The following is a 23,243-nucleotide window of genomic DNA, read 5'->3' on the forward strand; positions in this document are numbered from 1 at the left end:
ATTCGTTGGAGAAATTATCATAAAATACTGTTTAATTTTTTCTCCCCGAAATTAATTGTCACTGAAAACTACTACACGTATCGATAATAGTGCACAGGTATTTCATGTGCGCGAAAAAAAATTTTTGGACTTTAAATAACTTGCACTAGTGAAATTGGCTAAAAAATATACCTAGCTTAGTTGGCACAAGTTCGAAATTTTCGAGATCTTTGAAGGAATAAGTAGAAAGTCGAGGCATAATAATTGTCAAAGTACTATTTTCACGTCATCCGCAGCACGCCGGAAAAACTAGCGAGAGATATTATTCTGATTAATCAGAACTGGCCCGAATCTGAAACAAGGTTGGCCAAAAAATCGGATCATCCCATCGTTCTGGTGCTGATAAATGACTGCTTAATAATCAACGTAACAATAACGTAATAATTTATCTTTCTTTAACTCTCAACAATATAATGAACGTCGTCAATAAACAAGCCAACTTATAAAATCTTGTAAAATCGTTATCTCTACCATCACTACTTACGATGGTATTAGATTTTATGAAATACAAATTTTAACTGCAATCGAAGCGAAAATTATGTTTGCTTGGTTTTTTTTTATCAGTTCAAGGGTTTTCAAACAATTTACTTTAGTTGTAATTCCTACAATCCAGAACCAGACGGTGAAACATCTCAATTTCTTCTTCTGACATATTCCTTTACCTTTTACATATGAAATGAAAATCGCGTCGAATGGTCACAGCCGTACTTGCGGTTTTGAGATAAAATAGGTTTATCTTAACCACATCCGGTTACCGGCATAGCCGAGAACCATTAGCATTTATTAATCCCAGAAGTTAGTCAGTTAATTTTAATCACTGGAACTCTGAGCAGGCATTTCTCTTCATTCCTGTATTTTAATATTTCCACTGATAACCATTAAACATATAAAGCTCCGTGCTGATCCGACCGCGCAATGTAATAAACCGCTGCGCGCACGGTAGATGTTTGAAACATATTAGGAAATTTTGAGTTTGAGATTTGAAAAGATATACAAGAAATTTTTATAGGCGTAATACGGCGAAGTAAATTAGAAAAAATGCGGACCTATAGGTCGTACGACGTGAATGCTGTGGAAGGAGGTGGGACGGAGTCTTCTCCAGTTCAACGAAAACCTTTCTTTATCGTTAAACTGATCTTATTTCTTGTACTTTGTGCCATAATTATCACATTGTGCATATTGTGGGTGTCAAAAAGTAAAGAAGCGTCGAGGGATAATAATATCGTAGGAAAACAGGTAATCCTTGCTTTTTCATAATAAGCAAGACTGGATGATCGCATTCCCAGTCCTTGATAGCTCAGTTTGATTTGTTAGATGGTCGAATATTTTAGACCGGTAAAAATTTTCATACGAGAATAATGCCGTAGTAGCAACGATACAGTGGATAAAACGGATAGATTTGGTAAAAACAATTTGAACGATAAAGTAAAAGTTTTTGGAACGGATTAGTTATGAATAAGTAACAATGAATTCTGGTAAATAGAATATGAGAGGTCGTGGTTATCGCATTCTAGGAAAATTAGAATAATATTGTGATAGTAATAAATATTTTTCAAGATCAGGCCACCGCCATCTTGTAATTGATATTCGAGTGATATTCGAAAAAGTTCTCTCATATCTCGATCGAATAGTTGATTCTCTTCCCAAATTTCATTCAAATCTATTTGACTGTTTGTTTAGAATTGGAGATGTACGTTACCGAAAGTAGTAAGTTTCAAAAGTTTCCCATAAAACTCAACCATATTCCTTAGAGACGTTTATCAAGCGTTTTTTAGACCTCTTTCGGATTCATAAAACATTCGTTCAGTCACCATTTTTTTCAAAAGTGACGATTTATTGTCAGCTTGTTTCAAACTCCTAAGCAAAGTAATAATTATGCAATTTTAGTTACAACAGATATAGATCATATCTTCCGAGTAACGAGATCCTTGGAATAGTCGTAACTGATTGGAAGGGCCTAAAAACTTACGCTCGGTGTCAAAAGACCCACTTTGCCTCCTTGGTGCACAATCTAATATTATTATACTATGCCGATCGACTATTGCTTGGCAGTTTTTACATTGAACTTCGGACTTCCTGTAAGCTGCGATGAAGTGGGGAAGCTATTGTAATTACCGCGATGAAAAATTGGGTTTCACCAGAAAATCTCTTCCGACCATTTTCAGATCAAACGCCTGGGTGTGTGTAATCAATTTTTGTCCAACAATGTCTCGAGAACGCATAAGCGGATTATCGTGATTCTGGTCTCAACTGATGCTAACTGACGATAACTCTGCAAACATGGTTAGACGGAAAAGAGAAAAAAAAAGATTTTTAGTACTAATAGTTAATGTCATCGAAACTTGCATCTATCCTAATCTAATTTTCCGAAGCTTGGAGACGTGTACAAAACGCATTATAAATAGGATGCAGTAAATATCAATTCGCCAACACCGATTATTTTTCTACAGTCATAGTACAACGGAGATACTATTTCTTATCGTGTTTTTGTAAATCATTTTGTTTGATAATTTTTCGATATCAATCTATGTTCGTTTTCTTACTGGTGAATGTGTACAACGGTATAATTTTTCTACAGTCGTGGAAATAAAACGAAATGTTTCGCACTGACAATGAGAGACGTGATTTCAGGGATCTCATTATTAAAATGCAGAAAAATATTTCACTATTCATGTACATGATTTGACGATTGGTATAATTGATTTGAGGGTTTGTTATTGTTAAGTCGAATACTCTCTACAGTTGATGTTGTGTGCTTAGCATGCATACAGGAGATAGTTATTAACCATATAGCTGATCCAACTACGTTGATTTTACAGTTATCACGAAATTTCAATATATTTTCTAATTCGAATACATAAATGTTGATTTTTCAAGTACAGATAGTTCTCTCAGTTCGCGATATTGGACGAGATGAGTGCGTCTGTAAAAATGATTTCTAGGAATTTCTACGAATTTTTGGGGACATTCGGGCTGTGCAAGTTTTTGTACAAAATCGAAAAATGCATAGTTTTTTTGTTATGAATGAATGTGATTTTATTTAATTTTTATCAAAAAAAAAAAAAAAAACTATAACATTCTATAATTTAATTAGTACAAAAAAATATGAATATCTACTATTTTCTATGAAAAGCTACGCATATTTACAATTCTCTACAAAAACGTACGTAAATTTCCGAATTTCCCTGGAAATTCGTAGTTGTAGAAATTTTCACCAGCGAAGACACGGCTTGTAAATTTCACACGAATTTTGAAAACCTCGAAATTGATACTGGAATCCCTGAATTTTACTTCTGTACTAGGATTATTTTTCGAACAAGTAATGACACTTTTCTTATATCTGAATATATATAAAGACATATGCAAGGGTATTCACGATTTATTCTTATACCTAACCATTGTATATAAGAATGAATATATTCCTTTCATATTGTCAGTTTTACTAACGACGAAGTTTATCTCCGTTACATCTTGATGCTGATACTTCTAGTAATTTAAGTAGTAGGTTACCTTAGTAGAATGCGTGTAAACTTATGTAGTAATCAATTCCGGTACCGGACGACAGTCAGCGGATCCGATGTGAAACGGGCGTAATAACGGTTAAATGCTTATGAAAACATCGCGATCAAATCAATTTTATTAACACAATGTAATACATTGGTTGTATTATAGGATGGATTACAAGGAGGGTATGATGGAACAAGTCAAATGCCTGTCAGCGAATTTGATACACAGGAGACTACGACTACTGAAACACCGGACACTTCACCTTTAACGTGAGTTACCTCATTTGTTCATCATCAAAGTTCGTTAATAGTATAAAACATAGTCGTTTAGAGAATTCCTGATTAGCTAACTCGCTTACTCACTCCATCTCTTGTTAACAGGGCAGGCGGCGAATCTAGACAGGAGACTACGACTACTGAAACACCGGACACTTCACCTTCTACGTGAGTTACCTTATTTGTTCATCATCAACGTTCGTTGATAGTATAAAACGTAATCGTTTAGAGAATTTCTGATTACCTAACTCGCTTACTTACTCCATCTCTTTTTAACAGGGCAGGTGTCGAATCTAGACAGGAGACTACGACTCCCCAAACACCGGACACTTCACCTTTAACGTGAGTTACCTCATTTGTTCATCATCAAAGTTCGTTGATAGTATAAAACATAGTCGTTTGGAGAATTCCTGATTAGCTAACTCGCTTACTTACTCCATCTCTTGTTAACAGGGCAGGCGGCGAATCTAGACAGGAGACTACGACTCCCCAAACACCGGACACTTCACCTTCTACGTGAGTTACCTTATTTGTTCATCATCAACGTTCGTTGATAGTATAAAACGTAATCGTTTAGAGAATTCCTGATTACCTAACTCGCTTACTCACTCCATCTCTTGTTAACAGGGCAGGCGGCGAATCTAGACAGGAGACTACGACTACTGAAACACCGGACGCTTCACCTTCTACGTGAGTTACCTTATTTGTTCATCATCAACGTTCGTTGATAGTATAAAACGTAATCGCTTAGAGAATTCCTGATTACCTAACTCGCTTACTCACTTCATCTCTTGTTAACAGGGCAGGCGGCGAATCTAGACAGGAGACTACGACTACTGAAACACCGGACACTTCTCCTTTAACGTGAGTTACCTCATTTGTTCATCATCAAAGTTCGTTGATAGTATAAAACACAGTCGTTCAGAGAATTCCTGAATAGCTAACTCGCTTACTTACTCCATCTCTTGTTAACAGGGCAGACGGCGAATCTAGACAGGAGACTACGACTAGTGAAACACCGGACACTTCACCTTCTACGTGAGTTACCTTATTTGTTCATCATCAACGTTCGTTGATAGTATAAAACGTAATCGTTTACAGAATTCCTGATTACCTAACTCGCTTACTCACTTCATCTCTTGTTAACAGGGCAAGCGACGAATCTAGACAGGAGCCTACGACTACTGAAACACCGGACACTTCACCTTCTACGTGAGTTACCTCATTTGTTCATCATCAAAGTTCGTTGATGTTATAAAACGTAATCGTTTAGAGAATTCCTGATTACCTAACTCGCTTACTCACTTCATCTCTTGTTAACAGGGCAAGCGACGAATCTAGACAGGAGCCTACGACTACTGAATTACCGGACACTTCACCTTCTACGTGAGTTACCTTATTTGTTCATCATCAACGTTCGTTGATAGTATAAAACGTAATCGTTTAGAAAATTCCTGATTACCTAACTCGCTTACTTACTCCATCTCTTTTTAACAGGGCAGGCGTCGAATCTAGACAGGAGCCTACGACTACTGAAACACCGGACACTTCACCTTCAACGTGAGTTACCTCATTAGTTCATCATCAAAGTTCGTTGATGTTATAAAACGTAATCGTTTAGAGAATTCCTGATTAGCTAACTCGCTTACTTACTCCATCTCTTGTTAACAGGGCAAGCGACGAATCTAGACAGGAGCCTACGACTACTGAAACACCGGAAACTTCACCTTCTACGTGAGTTACCTTATTTGTTCATCATCAACGTTCGTTGATAGTATAAAACGTAATCGTTTAGAAAATTCCTGATTAGCTAACTCGCTTACTTACTCCATCTCTTGTTAACAGGGCAAGCGACGAATCTAGACAGGAGCCTACGACTACTGAAACACCGGACACTTCACCTTCTACGTGAGTTACCTCATTTGTTCATCATCAAAGTTCGTTGATGTTATAAAACGTAATCGTTTAGAGAATTCCTGATTAGCTAACTCGCTTACTTACTCCATCTCTTGTTAACAGGGCAAGCGACGAATCTAGACAGGAGCCTACGACTACTGAAACACCGGAAACTTCACCTTCTACGTGAGTTACCTTATTTGTTCATCATCAACGTTCGTTGATAGTATAAAACGTAATCGTTTAGAAAATTCCTGATTACCTAACTCGCTTACTTACTCCATCTCTTTTTAACAGGGCAGGCGTCGAATCTAGACAGGAGACTACGACTCCCCAAACACCGGACACTTCACCTTCAACGTGAGTTACCTCATTAGTTCATTATCAAAGTTCGTTGATAGTATAAAACGTAATCGTTTAGAGAATTCCTGATTAGCTAACTCGCTTACTTACTCCATCTCTTGTTAACAGGGCAAGCGACGAATCTAGACAGGAGCCTACGACTACTGAAACACCGGACACTTCACCTTCTACGTGAGTTACCTTATTTGTTCATCATCAACGTTCGTTGATAGTATAAAACGTAATCGTTTAGAAAATTCCTGATTACCTAACTCGCTTACTTACTCCATCTCTTTTTAACAGGGCAGGCGTCGAATCTAGACAGGAGACTACGACTCCCCAAACACCGGACACTTCACCTTCAACGTGAGTTACCTCATTAGTTCATTATCAAAGTTCGTTGATAGTATAAAACGTAATCGTTTAGAGAATTCCTGATTACCTAACTCGCTTACTTACTCCATCTCTTTTTAACAGGGCAGGCATCGAATCTAGACAGGAGACTACGACTCCCCAAACACCGGACACTTCACCTTCTACGTGAGTTACCTCATTTGTTCATCATCAAAGTTCGTTGATAGTATAAAACATAGTCGTTTAGAGAATTCTTGCATAGCTAACTCGCTTACTTACTCCATCTCCTGCTAACAGGGCAGGCGGCGAATCTAGACAGGAGACTACGACTACTGAAACACCGGACACTTCACCTTCTACGTGAGTTACCTTATTTGTTCATCATCAACGTTCGTTGATAGTATAAAACGTAATCGTTTAGAAAATTCCTGATTACCTAACTCGCTTACTTACTCCATCTCTTTTTAACAGGGCAGGCGTCGAATCTAGACAGGAGACTACGACTCCCCAAACACCGGACACTTCACCTTCAACGTGAGTTACTTCATTAGTTCATTATCAAAGTTCGTTGATAGTATAAAACGTAATCGTTTAGAGAATTCCTGATTAGCTAACTCGCTTACTTACTCCATCTCTTGTTAACAGGGCAAGCGACGAATCTAGACAGGAGCCTACGACTACTGAAACACCGGACACTTCACCTTCTACGTGAGTTACCTTATTTGTTCATCATCAACGTTCGTTGATAGTATAAAACGTAATCGTTTAGAAAATTCCTGATTACCTAACTCGCTTACTTACTCCATCTCTTTTTAACAGGGCAGGCGTCGAATCTAGACAGGAGACTACGACTCCCCAAACACCGGACACTTCACCTTCAACGTGAGTTACCTCATTAGTTCATTATCAAAGTTCGTTGATAGTATAAAACGTAATCGTTTAGAGAATTCCTGATTACCTAACTCGCTTACTTACTCCATCTCTTTTTAACAGGGCAGGCATCGAATCTAGACAGGAGACTACGACTCCCCAAACACCGGACACTTCACCTTCTACGTGAGTTACCTCATTTGTTCATCATCAAAGTTCGTTGATAGTATAAAACATAGTCGTTTAGAGAATTCTTGCATAGCTAACTCGCTTACTTACTCCATCTCCTGCTAACAGGGCAGGCGGCGAATCTAGACAGGAGACTACGACTACTGAAACACCGGACACTTCACCTTCTACGTGAGTTACCTTATTTGTTCATCATCAACGTTCGTTGATAGTATAAAACGTAATCGTTTAGAAAATTCCTGATTACCTAACTCGCTTACTTACTCCATCTCTTTTTAACAGGGCAGGCGTCGAATCTAGACAGGAGACTACGACTCCCCAAACACCGGACACTTCACCTTCAACGTGAGTTACTTCATTAGTTCATTATCAAAGTTCGTTGATAGTATAAAACGTAATCGTTTAGAGAATTCCTGATTAGCTAACTCGCTTACTTACTCCATCTCTTGTTAACAGGGCAAGCGACGAATCTAGACAGGAGCCTACGACTACTGAAACACCGGAAACTTCACCTTCTACGTGAGTTACCTTATTTGTTCATCATCAACGTTCGTTGATAGTATAAAACGTAATCGTTTAGAAAATTCCTGATTAGCTAACTCGCTTACTTACTCCATCTCTTGTTAACAGGGCAAGCGACGAATCTAGACAGGAGCCTACGACTACTGAAACACCGGACACTTCACCTTCTACGTGAGTTACCTTATTTGTTCATCATCAACGTTCGTTGATAGTATAAAACGTAATCGTTTAGAAAATTCCTGATTACCTAACTCGCTTACTTACTCCATCTCTTTTTAACAGGGCAGGCGTCGAATCTAGACAGGAGACTACGACTCCCCAAACACCGGACACTTCACCTTCAACGTGAGTTACCTCATTAGTTCATCATCAAAGTTCGTTGATGTTATAAAACGTAATCGTTTAGAGAATTCCTGATTAGCTAACTCGCTTACTTACTCCATCTCTTGTTAACAGGGCAAGCGACGAATCTAGACAGGAGCCTACGACTACTGAAACACCGGAAACTTCACCTTCTACGTGAGTTACCTTATTTGTTCATCATCAACGTTCGTTGATAGTATAAAACGTAATCGTTTAGAAAATTCCTGATTAGCTAACTCGCTTACTTACTCCATCTCTTGTTAACAGGGCAAGCGACGAATCTAGACAGGAGCCTACGACTACTGAAACACCGGACACTTCACCTTCTACGTGAGTTACCTTATTTGTTCATCATCAACGTTCGTTGATAGTATAAAACGTAATCGTTTAGAAAATTCCTGATTACCTAACTCGCTTACTTACTCCATCTCTTTTTAACAGGGCAGGCGTCGAATCTAGACAGGAGACTACGACTCCCCAAACACCGGACACTTCACCTTCAACGTGAGTTACTTCATTAGTTCATTATCAAAGTTCGTTGATAGTATAAAACGTAATCGTTTAGAGAATTCCTGATTAGCTAACTCGCTTACTTACTCCATCTCTTGTTAACAGGGCAAGCGACGAATCTAGACAGGAGCCTACGACTACTGAAACACCGGACACTTCACCTTCTACGTGAGTTACCTCATTTGTTCATCATCAAAGTTCGTTGATGTTATAAAACGTAATCGTTTAGAGAATTCCTGATTAGCTAACTCGCTTACTTGCTCCATCTTTTGTTAACAGGGCAGGCGACGAAACTAGGCAGGAGACTACGATTACTGAAACACTGGACGCTTCTCCTTCTACGTGAGTTACCTTATTTGTTCATCATCAACGTTCGTTGACAGTATAAAACATAGTCGTTTGGAGAATTTCTGATCATCTAACTAGCTTACTTTATGAAACTTTGTCTTGTAGTTCCTCGATTGTGTTACCTCATGTACAACAACTGATACTTTCAGAAATCACATGCAACCTGTGACGTTATCTGAAGTTATGTCAAAAATGGCCAAAGCCACAGCGAGTCGAATTCTTTCCTACATGAACCATTCTTCCGATGCGTGTGATGATTTTTATGAATACGCTTGTGGAGAGTTCGAAGATAACCAGCTTACGATAGAAAATGACCTCGCAGAACAAGCAATGCAACGAATTTTCAGTAAATAATCTCACGTTATTATACAAGTTTACCATGAGAACGGAACTCAAACATAACACGACAGAAACGATGTTCTGAGTCAATCATCCGACGTGCACTCAAATGAAGCATAATTCGATAGGATTTTTTCACTGTATTGGTACAGGTTTGATCTACTTCATTGACGCGGACAATCGTTGTGTCTGGCTGTGTCACAATAATCGAAAATAATAAACTGTCTAAAGATGTAACATGTCGATGTATGACTGTTCCACGATAGATGCAAGATTACAATGCAATATGATGAGACATCTAATAAGTTCTCGATACGAAGCTTGCAATGACACGAGTCGAGGCCAGTCGTATGGATTTTTCGTCCACACATTTAACGAACATAAGTCGATGTAGAGTCTGAGAAATTCCTTTAGTGGACGTAGTTTTGTATTTCATCGCCAATCGGCGATACCTAGTTGCAAAGGAAAAGACCAACGGGCGTGCAACTCGATCAATTGCATTAATTTAATGCGCCCAAAATCACACTAATATTGAACCGAAAAACGTGCTCGGTAGATCAAGCTTGTAGTTTTGGGTGGTATACTGAAACTTCTGGATAGGGCTGCAGTGTGCAGTACACACGTTTCTGTGTTAACGTTATCAACTGTTTTTGTTCTCTTCCATTTTCTAGCCGAGGCTCAAAAACGCCGAAGTGACAAACAGCCCTTTCTCGACTATTACGAAAGCTGCCTGAATTACGAAAAGACGACCAATCAGTCTGAAAGATTGACAAACGGTAGGCAATTGAAACCTTACTGGACCGAATCAAATGAATGGCAGGTATTTTTGTACTTAGTAATAGGCATTGTTTTCATCACGTTGTAGTTCGACGAGCTGTACAAGAAATCGGACGTTTTGATTACACGGATAACATTGGGAAGGATGATACCCAACCTAAATTCATCGATACGCTCCGGAGACTTTTCGAACGGAACAGGTGAGCTTACCATTAGTATTTGTACTGGCTAATCTTTGCCCGCTTGATCACAGGTGTGAAATATATCGTTTAAAAGGCAAGCAATAAGAAAAACGCCGTAGTCATTTATGAATCAAGCATAGGTATGTAAGTAGACCTTGGTTTGGATTATTAGGCTATTGACGCCACGTCGTGTCAATGAAAAATGTTAGCTTTAGACGTAAAAAAACACACGAAATCTTTTTAATCGTTCGAAAGTACGTTTCCAAATCTTGAAGAGTTTACGAGATTTATACGAAATTGGTAAAGCACTCGTCATGCTGGTGCATACATGACTAATTTTTATTACAGAATTCTGACAATCACTCCACGATAAATGCATCCATCACGGTGGTTGCTATACCTGATTATAAAAAATATTTCTCAGTCTAAATGCCAAAGTAATAATATCATCTCAGTGTTATCAAATTTTGCGAGAAAATCGTAAATGAATGAGTTAGTGTAATTCCGACATATTTTGGTGCGCTGGATACGATAGCGTTGCCCGTTCTTTTTCCATTGGTGAAAAATGGCATGTTTTTACGACAATTGTATTTTTAGTCCTATGATCTCCCAAACTGTTTCATAAAGTACGCTAAGAAAAATTGAAGTGTTCTTTTTCTCATCTAAAGAATGTCATACAATAGTATCATAAAATATTATTACTTTTCAACACCTCTCCTGATGTAAGAGAAGTATTAGTTTCAGTCGAAAATCACGTTTGCTAATGTTAAGGAATCTTTACGTTTTCGATCCTCTGCAATTCGAGAAACAGGTTTTTATAGAAGTGTCGGTCGGTCTGCTGGCCTGTTGGTCTGTCCGAAAAACTTCCGCAATGATTTCGAAAACAGCTCGATAAAAAAATCTATAAATTACAGATTTTCACAGCCTAAATGATTGCCATGAAAAATTTCCATATCCCTTTCAATTTGAACTTTCGGTTCTACCGGAAATGAATCGCTTTTTAATGTTTAACCGACAAACTTATACTTTTTCTTCTTCATTAAATTACTTTATGTTTTTCCAAGTTTATATTTTTATTGGAAAAAAAAATGTATGAATTTTTTGTTCTGTAGAAAATTTTTTATTCTTCTAAATTTTCTTTCAATACTTTTTCATTTCATTGTCAAGTCTCGGCAGTTTCAGATTTTTCGTTTAGCCGTTTTTGCGATCATCACGGCAGATTTTCGAACAGCCCGACAGACTCTCCATTCTCATGACGATGAAAAGTATCGCGAAAAAAAAAGATTTCCCGGCAGATTCTTTTTTAATTCCATCACGCCTACTAATAGCCGTAACAAAATATTTCTGACCCAAAAATTTCTTATCTCTTACGATCGTAAATATAATCGTATTTTTCCCTGTTTGAAACGTTTCATCCAAGATGATTTTAGAGTGATAAGAGTATTTTCATTCGACTTAAATAGCAGCTTGACCCTTTCAGAACCCTTGACCATTGCAGTGGTTGTGCATTTTGAAAATTCAGAACAAATGTTTCTTTCATCAGAGTTTTTAGTAAAGGATGGGTGTTGACAACATTTCCAATAACTATTTGAAAAACCACATATTGAAGACTTTTCCTTCATTTGAGCATGTTTTCTAGTCGAAAAAGTGCAGCTTCAATAGTTGAAAAAAGAGATGCGTGTGGCTTTTGTTTTTATTTCTAGTTTTGTAGGCTATTTAATGTCAACTCTCTTTCTGGAAAAAACATTTATGCTTCCAGGATAGCCTCAAACGTCATGAAAAAATAGATAAGCTTGGCAACAATTAATGCAAAGATTCTGTTATGAGAAAAAAAAGATTTATTATACATATATGGTCATTAGGGAGTGCCAGAAATTATTTTTTTCAAACACGCAACAAAATTTCAGTGAATCATCTGAAATAGAATATCTCGACCAAATATGAGCTCAAAATATTGATATTTAGAGGTGCCTATTTAATTTTTTCCATTTTATATTTAAATAACACGTAAAAAAATCGGAATTTTGTTTTGCTTTTGTAAACGGCTATTATAAACTATCTAAACACAGATTCTTAAAGGAAATTTCACGCTCTACAAAAAAGTACTGAGATAAAATTTTCCTAACTCTAACCAATTAAGATATATTCGTCTGTAAACATTGAGTCATCTTGAATATCTTCTGATCAGTTAAAGTGAGGAAAATTCTATCTCAGAACTTTTAATATAGTGTGAAACTTCCCATAAGAATCTGTATTTACGTAGTTTATAAGTCGAGCCGTTTACGAGAAAATAAATTGAAAGTCCTCCTATTTTTCTAACAATAAGTGTTATTCAAATAATAAAATAGGCGTCTCTAAATACCCATATTAAGAGCTCATGTTTGGCTGAGATATTCTATTTGAGATGCTCTACCAGAATTTTGATGCGCGTTTGGGAAAATAATTTTTTTTTTTTGGCACACCCTAGTGGTCATCATATGTGCACGCAAGAAAAACATGTAACGATATTTATTTAACATGTAGAACGCACTTGTAAAGAAATAAATGCTATTCAAGGATTATAATTAAAAGGAATAAGCTCTCGGGTTGGACACATTATTTCCATCGATTGTTTATCATTTTTCCTACTTCAATATTTTTTCCGAATCATCAATATGTTTTCGAATTATCCAATCGCTTAATTAACAATTTTCCCAACATCACAAATTATATAATAAAAGTAGTGATAGGAATATTAAATTTAAATTTTCTTCAAATCTTGCCAATGAACACTTCGTATACATTAGAATGGACCCACGTTTAGCTTTTAATACAGGTTAAGGAACATTCTGAAAAAGATTAGAAAGCTCATTTGAAAGATAGGGAATCGATACACGCCTAAGCAAATTTTATTCCAGCGCTAGATTCAATTCAGTTTTGAAAGGGTCAAGTAGTAAACTTTGACATAAAAAACGCAAATATTGTACCCAAGTCCCGCCAGGTAACGTCGTCTACAGGTAAGATCATTGAGGTTGCAGGAGGGGATGAGTCTATAGACTTGAGGTGGTCATGTCCGGTTACATGCCTCAGTTTTATTTATTAGAAATAATTTTCTTTTCGTTGTTTGTCTTGCACAAAGGAAACTGGGAATAGAATGAACATTGTAAGGTTCGGTGGTATCTAGCTTGGAAACTATTCATAGGGAAGGGCCGTGCCTGTGAAGGCTTTTGTTCAGAATGCCAAGATCTATAACATATCAAAAATCCAGACGATTCCACTAAAACCCAATTCCTGTAGGATTATTGCGGGACTCAAATGGTAGCCCTGTATTGCAAACACATCGACACAACATGTTCATGATACATGAATCATCTCATGTACTGTATTAAACTTGAACTTTTCGCGAAAAAATATGCTTTTCCTGTGTTTATTAAAGATTGCTATCAAACTACGGTCAATGAATGTTCAGAATTTGACATAATTTGGTATTACTCTAGCTGAAATCACGTGACAGAAGATGTGATAAAATCGAGGTAAAGGCACTTTTCACATGCATGCTCATCAGAGTGGTAAAAAAAAAAAATTTTGTCCGCTCTTACCACTTCAGATGTTAGTGTTTGTCGCTCTTTCCATGTTTACTTCCCATGTTAAATGAATGACGTGTTAAATTTGAGGGGTAGGGTACAAAAATGCGAAAGACCAAAAAGTCGACGGGACGAAATCCCGAAAATTAAACTGCCGACAGTTAAAAACGTAGAAAGACCAAAAATACGAAAAGATGACATGTAGAAGGATAAAAATTGAGAACGCAAAAATGTATAAATAAATGAATACTAACATTTTTTTTTTTTTTTCTTTTTTGAGAACGAGAATTTTGACCCCCACCCGACTTAAGCTGGAGAGCTCATCTGTTGGGAGGATTTTTTTCTATCAAGCACTAACATTTGAGGGGGTAAGAGCAGAAAAGGTTTTTTTTTAACCACCCTAATGGTCGTACAGTTACATCCGAAACGCATTAAAGTTATAACATTTGAATTCTCGAGTCACTTCTGACTACAAGTCAACGCAATCGCGGATGGAATGCAAGTTTCGTTGTTAGAAAAAAATCTAAATCCTATCGAGTAAGCATGAGGTCTGATTCGCAGCGCCCTCTTATTCGACATTACTCCAGACCTCGCAGTAACAGAAGGGAATTGTAACACAGAGCCAGAAACAGTTCAGTTTACTTGGAAAATTGGGCCACTGATCAGCAGAACTGACCCCTACACGAATAGAAGAGCAGAGGAATGCTATAAACAGCAGGAATCGGTGAGAAACAAACCGGAAGTGAATTTGACAGAAGTCTACGGAACTTACAAAGAGTGCAAGGTGAGATTAAGTATGCCTTCGATACCTGGTTTTTACATAATACAATCCAATAGCACTATTACATATCTTATACGTACATGCGATGCTGGAATGACAGGTAATTATATTACCTGTAACAGTAAATTTAACCCTTGAAGTAAACTTTGTTGACAGAACTACTTGGGCACCTTTACAACGTCCATCAAAGATAGCGTGAAAAAAATTTTCGAAACGGATTTTGATCGATCGGAGCGAATCGGGGTTGACGTTGAGAAGCTGATTGAACTTTTCCGTCTGCCGGCATGTATCTCATTTTTTGATTCCATACGTGTGCAATGATCGTCTATAATATGTCATCTATAACGGTGATTCTGCATTGCAGGAGATGGATGAAGATGAAATCCGTAAGGCCTACGCAACCAAGAAATATATCTTGAAGGGTGACGATGACCTCTCTGTCAGATGGGCACGTAATCAATCGCCATTCGTAAGTAAATTACAGAGAATTCTACACATTGCAACAGAGGAAAAAATAAGAATCCGATGATATATCGAAGAATTTCATCAAACATCGTTACTCTTGTAGCTTGATTTCAAGAAACTATTACCACCTCGAGCAAATGTGGAAAGAAAACGCTGGCATGGTTATCTTCTTGAAGACCTTACTCGAGCTGTAAAGAATGTCGCCTTTCGAAGCTATCGGATTGATGACGAAACGTGGATAAATGATGCTCTCCTCGCAATTTACGCTAACGATGTCTATCACGAGGTAAGTTTCGTCATTTGATGAGGGGCCGTTGGAGATCGAAATGCATGGGGTGAAGAGTCTGTATCGCGATGATTCAAAACTATTATCTCGTGTTTGATAGCTTGAAGTCATAAGCGCCAAAATGTGATTTTTCGGACGAAGGGTCACCTCGTGTTTTTTCACTGATTCCGACAAAAATTATGAACAAATCCATGAACAAGTTAGAATCAATGATCCGAAAACTAGAAAGCAAAAGGTTGTCTATAGGCCAATAGAGTGTGCTGTGTAGTAGATCCACCAGACAATAATATGTTGTTACCTTTATCGCTTTGTTTTTATGAATAATATATTCATATAAGTAAATATGCTTATTAAACATTTTTAGTGAAACCATTATGAAAACTTCTCAACATAATTCGATCTATTCATTTACATAATATCGCTTATGGACTACTGTGATTGGTTCGCATTATTCGTCCTTTCAGAACGGGCCAATAGTCCCGTGCACCAGTTCTTACGACCTTTTGTCAATAACTTATCAATTTTTCAATATCAACATTTTTGATAATACTCTTCAAATTTCGCCGAATTATAACGAAAAATAAGCAGCTTTATAAATAAGCTTATAATTTAACCTAATTTAATATTTAAAAATAAGCCCTCGAACTTTCCGTTCTCACACTGCAGGTTCCAAGTTCACAGAAAAAAAAATAGTAATATCCAGTTCGAATTTCTAACTACATATTCAGATTCGTGATTAACGATTTAAAAGACCTCAGATACCATTACATGAAGATATGACGATTTTTTATTTTTAACCACTATAACGGATCCACCGTCACAAATTTTGGAAGTCTGAGCTCGGATTCGTTATCAATGACCCAAAAGATCTCCACCTACTAATTTCTACCGAAATCCGAATATTTCTAGATTTTTTTCCACCATATTGGTTCTACAATTTTGGATTTCGTAAATCTGACCTCAGATTCGTGATCAGCTAACCAACAAACCTTACGGTACCAATTTTCAATAGAATCTATTTATTCATTCTCGAGACATCATTTGTATTTTATATTTTGGAATTTTCTTACTTAAACAATCCGACTAGTAAAACGATCAAAGCCAAAATTTAATTAGCTCGAAGTTTGGAGAAGCCGCGTCGACTGGGCCAAACTAATTGAAATCCGGTAACTCGCTCTCGAGACATCGTCGGACGAAATAACTGATCACACAGATGCATACATAAAAACATACATCCACACATATGTACGTCCATCCGAAAATGGTTGCATGTCTTTCTCTATATCTCGTAAAGTCGAGATCTATTGAAAACTCAACTTTTTGTTTTCGGGATAATTCCAATTACTTCCTTTCTTATCTGAGAACAAGGAAACGGGAAGTTCAAAAATTTATACCACCTTTCCTCTTCACGAACACTAAAAGCTCGTCTAATTTTAAGCCTACGACCTTAAGTAATTAGAAACGCGATGTAATATTAGTTTCGACTTGAAACCAACTTATTTCGTACAATTTCCGGATTTTGTTTTTTTTCTCGCAGTTTGCTGCTCCGCGCCACGATGTCGAAAATTACTGCAAGCGACTAGCAACTAACCTGATGAAGACGCATGCATCCAGTTTATACATGTCATCATTCAAAAGCGAGGAACTCGAGGTCATGGACAGAACGGTAAGCGAATAAAGCCTTCGAATTCTGCGACGTTCCAAGCATATAATTCACGATGTATCGATCTGATTGTGAACCACGATTGTTGTTGTGTTTTCAGGTGATCGAAATGTTTGAAAAATTAAGGAAAACATTGGAGTCGAATGTGTTGAAACAGAAGTGGATTGGGAAGAAGAGCAAAGAGGCAATTTTGAAGAAAATCGCAAGTCTCTCGATCGCGACACCCGCCCACCGAACCGATTATCATAACTCAAACGACAATGAGGTACGCAACATCAAACCGCAGACACCTTCCTTCGGATTGCGGGCTAGAACGGATTGTTTAAACCACAGACGTTATATTTTCTTCACAGATCGAACTCACAGGCGATTTTTTCAACGACACAATGGCGCTGCGGAAGATGTACAGAACGTCCATGTACCAGATGCTGGATAAACGGCCAAGCGAAGAAATGTATGCGTTTGCTTGGTTGACGATCATTTTTACGGTCCCCGCGATACGAAATCGATGATCAGTTTCGCAGGGAATATAAATTGTCCCGATCGGTCAGCATTGGTCTGAAAGTCGATTTTCGATTCACAGATGGACGTACTTCGCCCAACCGTACGACGCGTCGACTTCATCTATATACGAGCTCGAGAAAATAATTATACCGTTCGGAGCTGTAGATTGGCGCTTTTTGGACCGTTCCTACACCACGTCAACGCAGCATTTGGGGCTAGCTACTCTTGGAACGCTTATCGCCAATGAAATTACTCATCATTTTGACTTCACAGGTACGTGACGCGTCATGAGTACACTAAAAAAATGCTAGAGTCAAAACAACTACGTGATATACCTATGTGTACATAGAACGACTGTAGTTGGGGGAAACATTAAATATAACTTCCCTCGCTGCAACACTAGATAATTGAATGACGATATCAACTTCAAGAATATAGCGAAAGAAATCATTTATGGCAACTATGTTCTTCGTTGGTAGCGACTGCTATGAAGTTACCGTTGGTTTCACGCATGGCGCTGCGTTGTACGTATAACGTTCGGTGTGATTGTCATGAAAATAACGCGTAGTTGCTTCAACACGTATAACCCGTCATGTGTATGAACAGTTAACCATACTGTAATTTCACACGCAACGAAAACGTTAACGATTTTCTGTAGTTGAACGAACCAGCGCGAACGAGTTACGCGAACGGCGCTTGAGTTCGATTCAATATGAAAATAGATGCCATAATTATGGAAATTATGTACGTCTCCTTTTCATATACGTAGAGATAAGTATCGTTTAATAAACCAAACCGATTTATTGGAAAATTGTTCGTTCGATCATCATTTTATGAAAATAAATCGCGACCGATCCGCGTAAACAAGGATGCACCTGCGGTGAATTGACATTGTTTTAACTAAATATTCTGTCGTCATTAAAGAATATAGTCATCCGTGGGGTCCCAGATTCGAACACAGGCTTATGGAGATAGACTGTGCGGTGTTACGGGGCCGCTTAAGACCTATGTGAATCTCTCACACGACTGTGGAAAAAAACATTTCAAAAACTAATATCAATTGTACTTCGTTGGTACCCATTTGTATCACCATTTTTTTCATTTATACTTTGACTCAACAAAAGATGGAGTCGTTTCTTTGATTTTTAGAAAAGCCAACTTTTCTGTTTACAAAGATAGTCGGATTCTTCCAACCGGGATAGCTTCAGAGTCGTTTCTATAGATTTCTACCACCTTTCTTTTTGTTGTACTTCGACCCGAGTCACCGATTAGAGTAAGAGGGCCAACCCTCGCTCCCTCTCTCGCTCACTCTCCGAATACGGCTTACGGCTTCAGCTTGGTGAACAGAGCGCGCAGTCTATCTCTGTAAGTCTACGGGTTGGCGTCCCGAGCAAAATTGTGCGTACGGCGTTTTTTCGGGATTTAAGATAAAAATTAGCTTTTCCCGATTTGCGATCAATTATAAGTAATTGACATGTCAGAAAGATGTGCCTAATGGCCGTAATCAGGCTACATATTTGAATTTTATTTGTTGATTACAACTACTCCAAATGATTACATGCTCATGTTTAGTTATTAAATCTATCGCATATGCTCCTGACAACTATATAAGGTGTCTCAAAACTCGCGCAAAGAGTAATTTTGATGGAAAAACCTGCTTTATCAGTTACAAATAGTGGATTTTTTATTGATCCATAAAGTATACAGAACAGAGTTGTGTATGCAATAGCATTGCTGGCACATACGCGCTCTTTTTTTGTAATTTTTCTGCATTACCGTTTTGCGTAAGTATGGCTGAATTTCACTGACACAGCGCTCAATTTCCTCCTCAAAGGTACGAGTCCTTCAACGACAGCCAGAGTGTTTAAGATGACTAATTGATCCAGTCGATCTACATTTTTAATTAATCTCCTCACATTTGATGAACTTAAATCACTATTCCGACCAGATTTTGTGCAAAAATTGCAAACTGTAGCTGTTAAGCCTTCGTTATTTTTAAATTATTGCTTAACAATGAAAACGCGTTTTTACTTCGAGTATCGCCCCATTTTTAATAACCCCGAACTGGCAGCTGTCACGCTGTATTTTGATTTTTTGTGGCAACACTTTACCGCACAAATTTCGCGAAATTTAAATCTTGCGCGAATTTTGGGACACCCTACATACAAATGTTAAACTTATCCACATAACGAGTTCAATTCTTGGGCGGAAGAACACCATAATCACCCCATCACTTGTGACCGGATGACAACAACGATAATCGACATAACGATATATTATGATTGGTTTTGCCAGACGTAACAATCCTTACGAGCATCCTAATGTAGTATCAAAATATGTAATTTTGTAATACGAGCGAGTAAATTTGATATGGCAATCACAGCAAATAAATTATGCCAAAGAAGTTTCGTAGTAAAACCGTTTAGTCAACGTAACTATATGATTATCGTTGGCAATGTAGATGATAATACCTGATGTTACTACATTTTTTATAGTTAGTATAACAATAGAACATTGAAGGACCGGGAGTGCATCAGATTTTTTAGTTATTTCATATTTGCCAAAACTATAAATTTTTTCAGTATACTTGACTGAAATGTGATGGGAAATTGGGCAGGTGGAAGCTAAATTGAAACTTATATTTGCCGAAAGCTGGATCGTGCAACCTTTACGATATTGTTTTTTAATTATTCATACAATAACGGTAATTATGTATAATAACGCCTCGAGTAGGGACGTGCGGATACCAGAATTCTTCAGCTCTGATCGGGAAAAATCTATCAGTTTCGGGTCGGATTCCCGAAAATCTCGGCATTCCCGAAAATATTAATGTTTACAAAGATAGCTAGATCATTGACGTGGGATCCGTGAATTAGTGACAGAAGACAAGAGCGAGTGAATCGGGATCATGATTGAAGATAGTCAATACATGATTAATACACAATAAAAGATATACTTTATTTGAGCGAGATATGTGCGAACTGTGTCGCGAGAGATCAGACAGACAACTCAGATTTGATAACAGCTGAGAGAATACATATGATGATATATATAGGAGATATTGAGACAGTTATTAATCTCTTTTCAGGCATAAATTACCTGAACGGTCGGAAAGGTAGGGGCGTGGCGCCTGTTTTCTGCTCTAGCACGGAGGATGATATAGCTTACAGAAGCGACTACAAAAACCATTACCAAAATTTGAGGGGAAAAATGGACTCCATCTTCCTGCCATCGACTTCTCAAAATATTCATTACAGCGTAAGCCACAGACGTTCAGCATTGTCCGTTTTATTCATTGGTTAGACAAATCAAATATGGGGTCGTAGTAAAATAATTTTTTTTTGCATTTCTGAAAATGTATTCTCTGAGCAAAGTTTGAATGACTCGGGTAAATCGTCAATAAATTATGATAAATCCCGACTGACTAATTGCTAAAGTTGTGGATGATTTCAAAAAATTGTACCAACTCAGTTTTATGTAACAAGTCGTTCGTTAAAGTCTTTATCGAATTCACACCGGACGCATACTTTGAATGTTCTATAACTCGCCGGCACGCGTAAATGGATAGAATTGATTTTTTCACTACGCTCAATAATTATAATTTTGCTCGGATGCCCTAAGCGAGTGCCTTGTAGAATTCAATTCAATTTCGCTGGACTGTTGATTTGGTCAAACTAGTGTCATTACGCATGTAATAAGGAAAATGTCATAATTTAAAACATCATGTATTTTGTCATTGTAACCCCAATTTTTAATCTCATAAATAAAACCAGAATAAACTGTCTGGAATTGACTGAATTTGCAGATATCCGACCTCAGTCTCAATGAGAGATTCTCAGACGACGCCGGCCTGCGACTCGCCTACGATACGATGTTAAACTTACCCGCGGAAGCTAAAATACCATTGCCCTGGCTTTCGAACTCGGAATCTAACGAGATACAACAATTCTTCTTGGCCTATGCTCAGGTGCCTACCTAATTGACACTTGTAATACTTTTTTTTTATGCATGTGGTCGCTGTTCGTTGTATGTTCAACGTCTAAGTTAGTCTAACGGGAAATGGTTAAGCTCCAACGGATGCTGAATACTGTATTCTCATAGAGAAATCACAGTACGTGCTGACAGAGGAACCGAGCAGTTGGTAAAGAGCAAAGATCATAGATCATTTTCGACTGATACGCACTACGCTTTTCATTGTTAAGCCTACCACTTGACCGCTCGTAATTGTTGTTCCAATATTTACAGATGCAATGCACAAAGAAGCCTCTCACAACATCCTTCAGATCGCTCTACGAAGACGAAAACTTGCCAAGCCGACTACGGATTGCGATAACTGCCGCCAATAACGAAGCCCTTGGAGAAGCCTGGCAGTGCAAAACGGGAACCAAAGTCCGCCCTGAGGAAAAAACATATAATTTTCCTCACCTCGACGGTATAGACTTCGGTCGTGATACCGAAGCACTCCCACCTTATCAATGAGTTTATGTTTCATCTCAAGAAACAGCCGTTTGTGTCAAAAATATACCAGTGAACTGTGATAAATATCACTTGTATAATTACTAGAAAATATCATTAAGATGAGTGTATCGTTACAATAACGGTTTAGATATTATTGGGATTAGAAAAAAAATTGGTACAAGTACCACCCCTTCAATGTGATAGTAGTTATCAATACTAGATTTTCTGGTTACTGCAACATGTTTTAGTTCATCAGGGCCACAATATCAATTTATTGTGTCATCATCTAATTATCGTAGTTACAGAAGATATGATACGAATGACTATAATCGAAAAGAATAAAACCCACCCTTGATTTTCTATTTACAGGTACAAAATTAATTTTCATTTTGTACCCAGAAACATATTTTTCGGTTAAAACAAAAAATGAAAATAGTTAGGGACCGTACATAGTTACCACAACTAAGAATTTTTCGCCGTCTAATGAAACTATATTAAGTATCGTAAATTTTGGATATGACTATATGAGTATGATAGGTCACCATGCAGACTGAAATACACGAAACATACCATTTTTCTCGTAATACGTATGAGATAGGTAAAAAATACACGTATTACCAAGGAATATAATTTCATGACACGTCTACTGAATATTATTATTAATATGTACGTACAATGTAGACACGGGTACAAAGCAAAAAATGTAAGTCTATTTGTCGAATGAAATAAATCTGCTTGTGGTATGTACAGTTGATTAAGGTCATATTTTATTAGCATATCGCTAGTAATGCAATAAATATTAAACGTACAATAAATTATACATCGGTTCCAACAGCACCATTATCATTCTGGCTAAAACATATGTCACAATGTGACATCGGGGCCTTAATTCGTTTAAACATTGTTAGTGGTGATGCAGAGGGTTCTCCGTTCAAGGTAGTTCTCTGAATATTGTTCAAAATGACGGTCATTACCTTTATCAGCGTGGTGACAAGGTACAAACATAGCCC

General features: G+C 37.5%; 1 protein-coding gene across 50 annotated transcripts; it reads left to right on the forward strand.

The window, feature by feature from the left end:
- The first annotated feature begins 862 nt into the window (after nucleotides 1-862).
- LOC124304396 (uncharacterized) lies at nucleotides 863-22,311 on the forward strand. 50 transcript variants are annotated; one of them, XM_046762538.1, is made up of 36 exons: nucleotides 863-1,275; nucleotides 3,712-3,815; nucleotides 3,927-3,989; nucleotides 4,101-4,163; nucleotides 4,275-4,337; nucleotides 4,449-4,511; nucleotides 4,623-4,685; nucleotides 4,797-4,859; nucleotides 4,971-5,033; nucleotides 5,319-5,381; nucleotides 6,015-6,077; nucleotides 6,189-6,251; nucleotides 6,363-6,425; nucleotides 6,537-6,599; nucleotides 6,885-6,947; nucleotides 7,233-7,295; nucleotides 7,407-7,469; nucleotides 7,581-7,643; nucleotides 7,755-7,817; nucleotides 8,277-8,339; nucleotides 8,799-8,861; nucleotides 8,973-9,035; nucleotides 9,365-9,561; nucleotides 10,226-10,330; nucleotides 10,420-10,531; nucleotides 14,638-14,860; nucleotides 15,014-15,139; nucleotides 15,222-15,326; nucleotides 15,426-15,608; nucleotides 17,146-17,274; nucleotides 17,372-17,536; nucleotides 17,625-17,725; nucleotides 17,855-18,048; nucleotides 20,864-21,033; nucleotides 21,581-21,742; nucleotides 22,021-22,311. In XM_046762538.1, the coding sequence occupies exons 1-36, from the start codon at nucleotides 1,078-1,080 to the stop codon at nucleotides 22,252-22,254; spliced, it is 3,768 nt and encodes a 1,255-aa protein (XP_046618494.1). In that variant the 5' UTR covers nucleotides 863-1,077; the 3' UTR covers nucleotides 22,255-22,311. The 50 variants fall into 50 exon arrangements, with proteins under 50 accessions (XP_046618494.1, XP_046618492.1, XP_046618493.1 ...); XM_046762536.1 differs by lacking the exon at nucleotides 6,537-6,599 and adding an exon at nucleotides 6,711-6,773; XM_046762537.1 differs by lacking the exon at nucleotides 6,189-6,251 and adding an exon at nucleotides 6,711-6,773.
- Nucleotides 22,312-23,243: the final 932 nt, after the last annotated feature.

This window comes from Neodiprion virginianus, chromosome 5 (genome assembly GCF_021901495.1).
Source record: "Neodiprion virginianus isolate iyNeoVirg1 chromosome 5, iyNeoVirg1.1, whole genome shotgun sequence".
In the NCBI taxonomy this organism is placed as follows: Eukaryota; Metazoa; Arthropoda; class Insecta; order Hymenoptera; family Diprionidae; genus Neodiprion; species Neodiprion virginianus.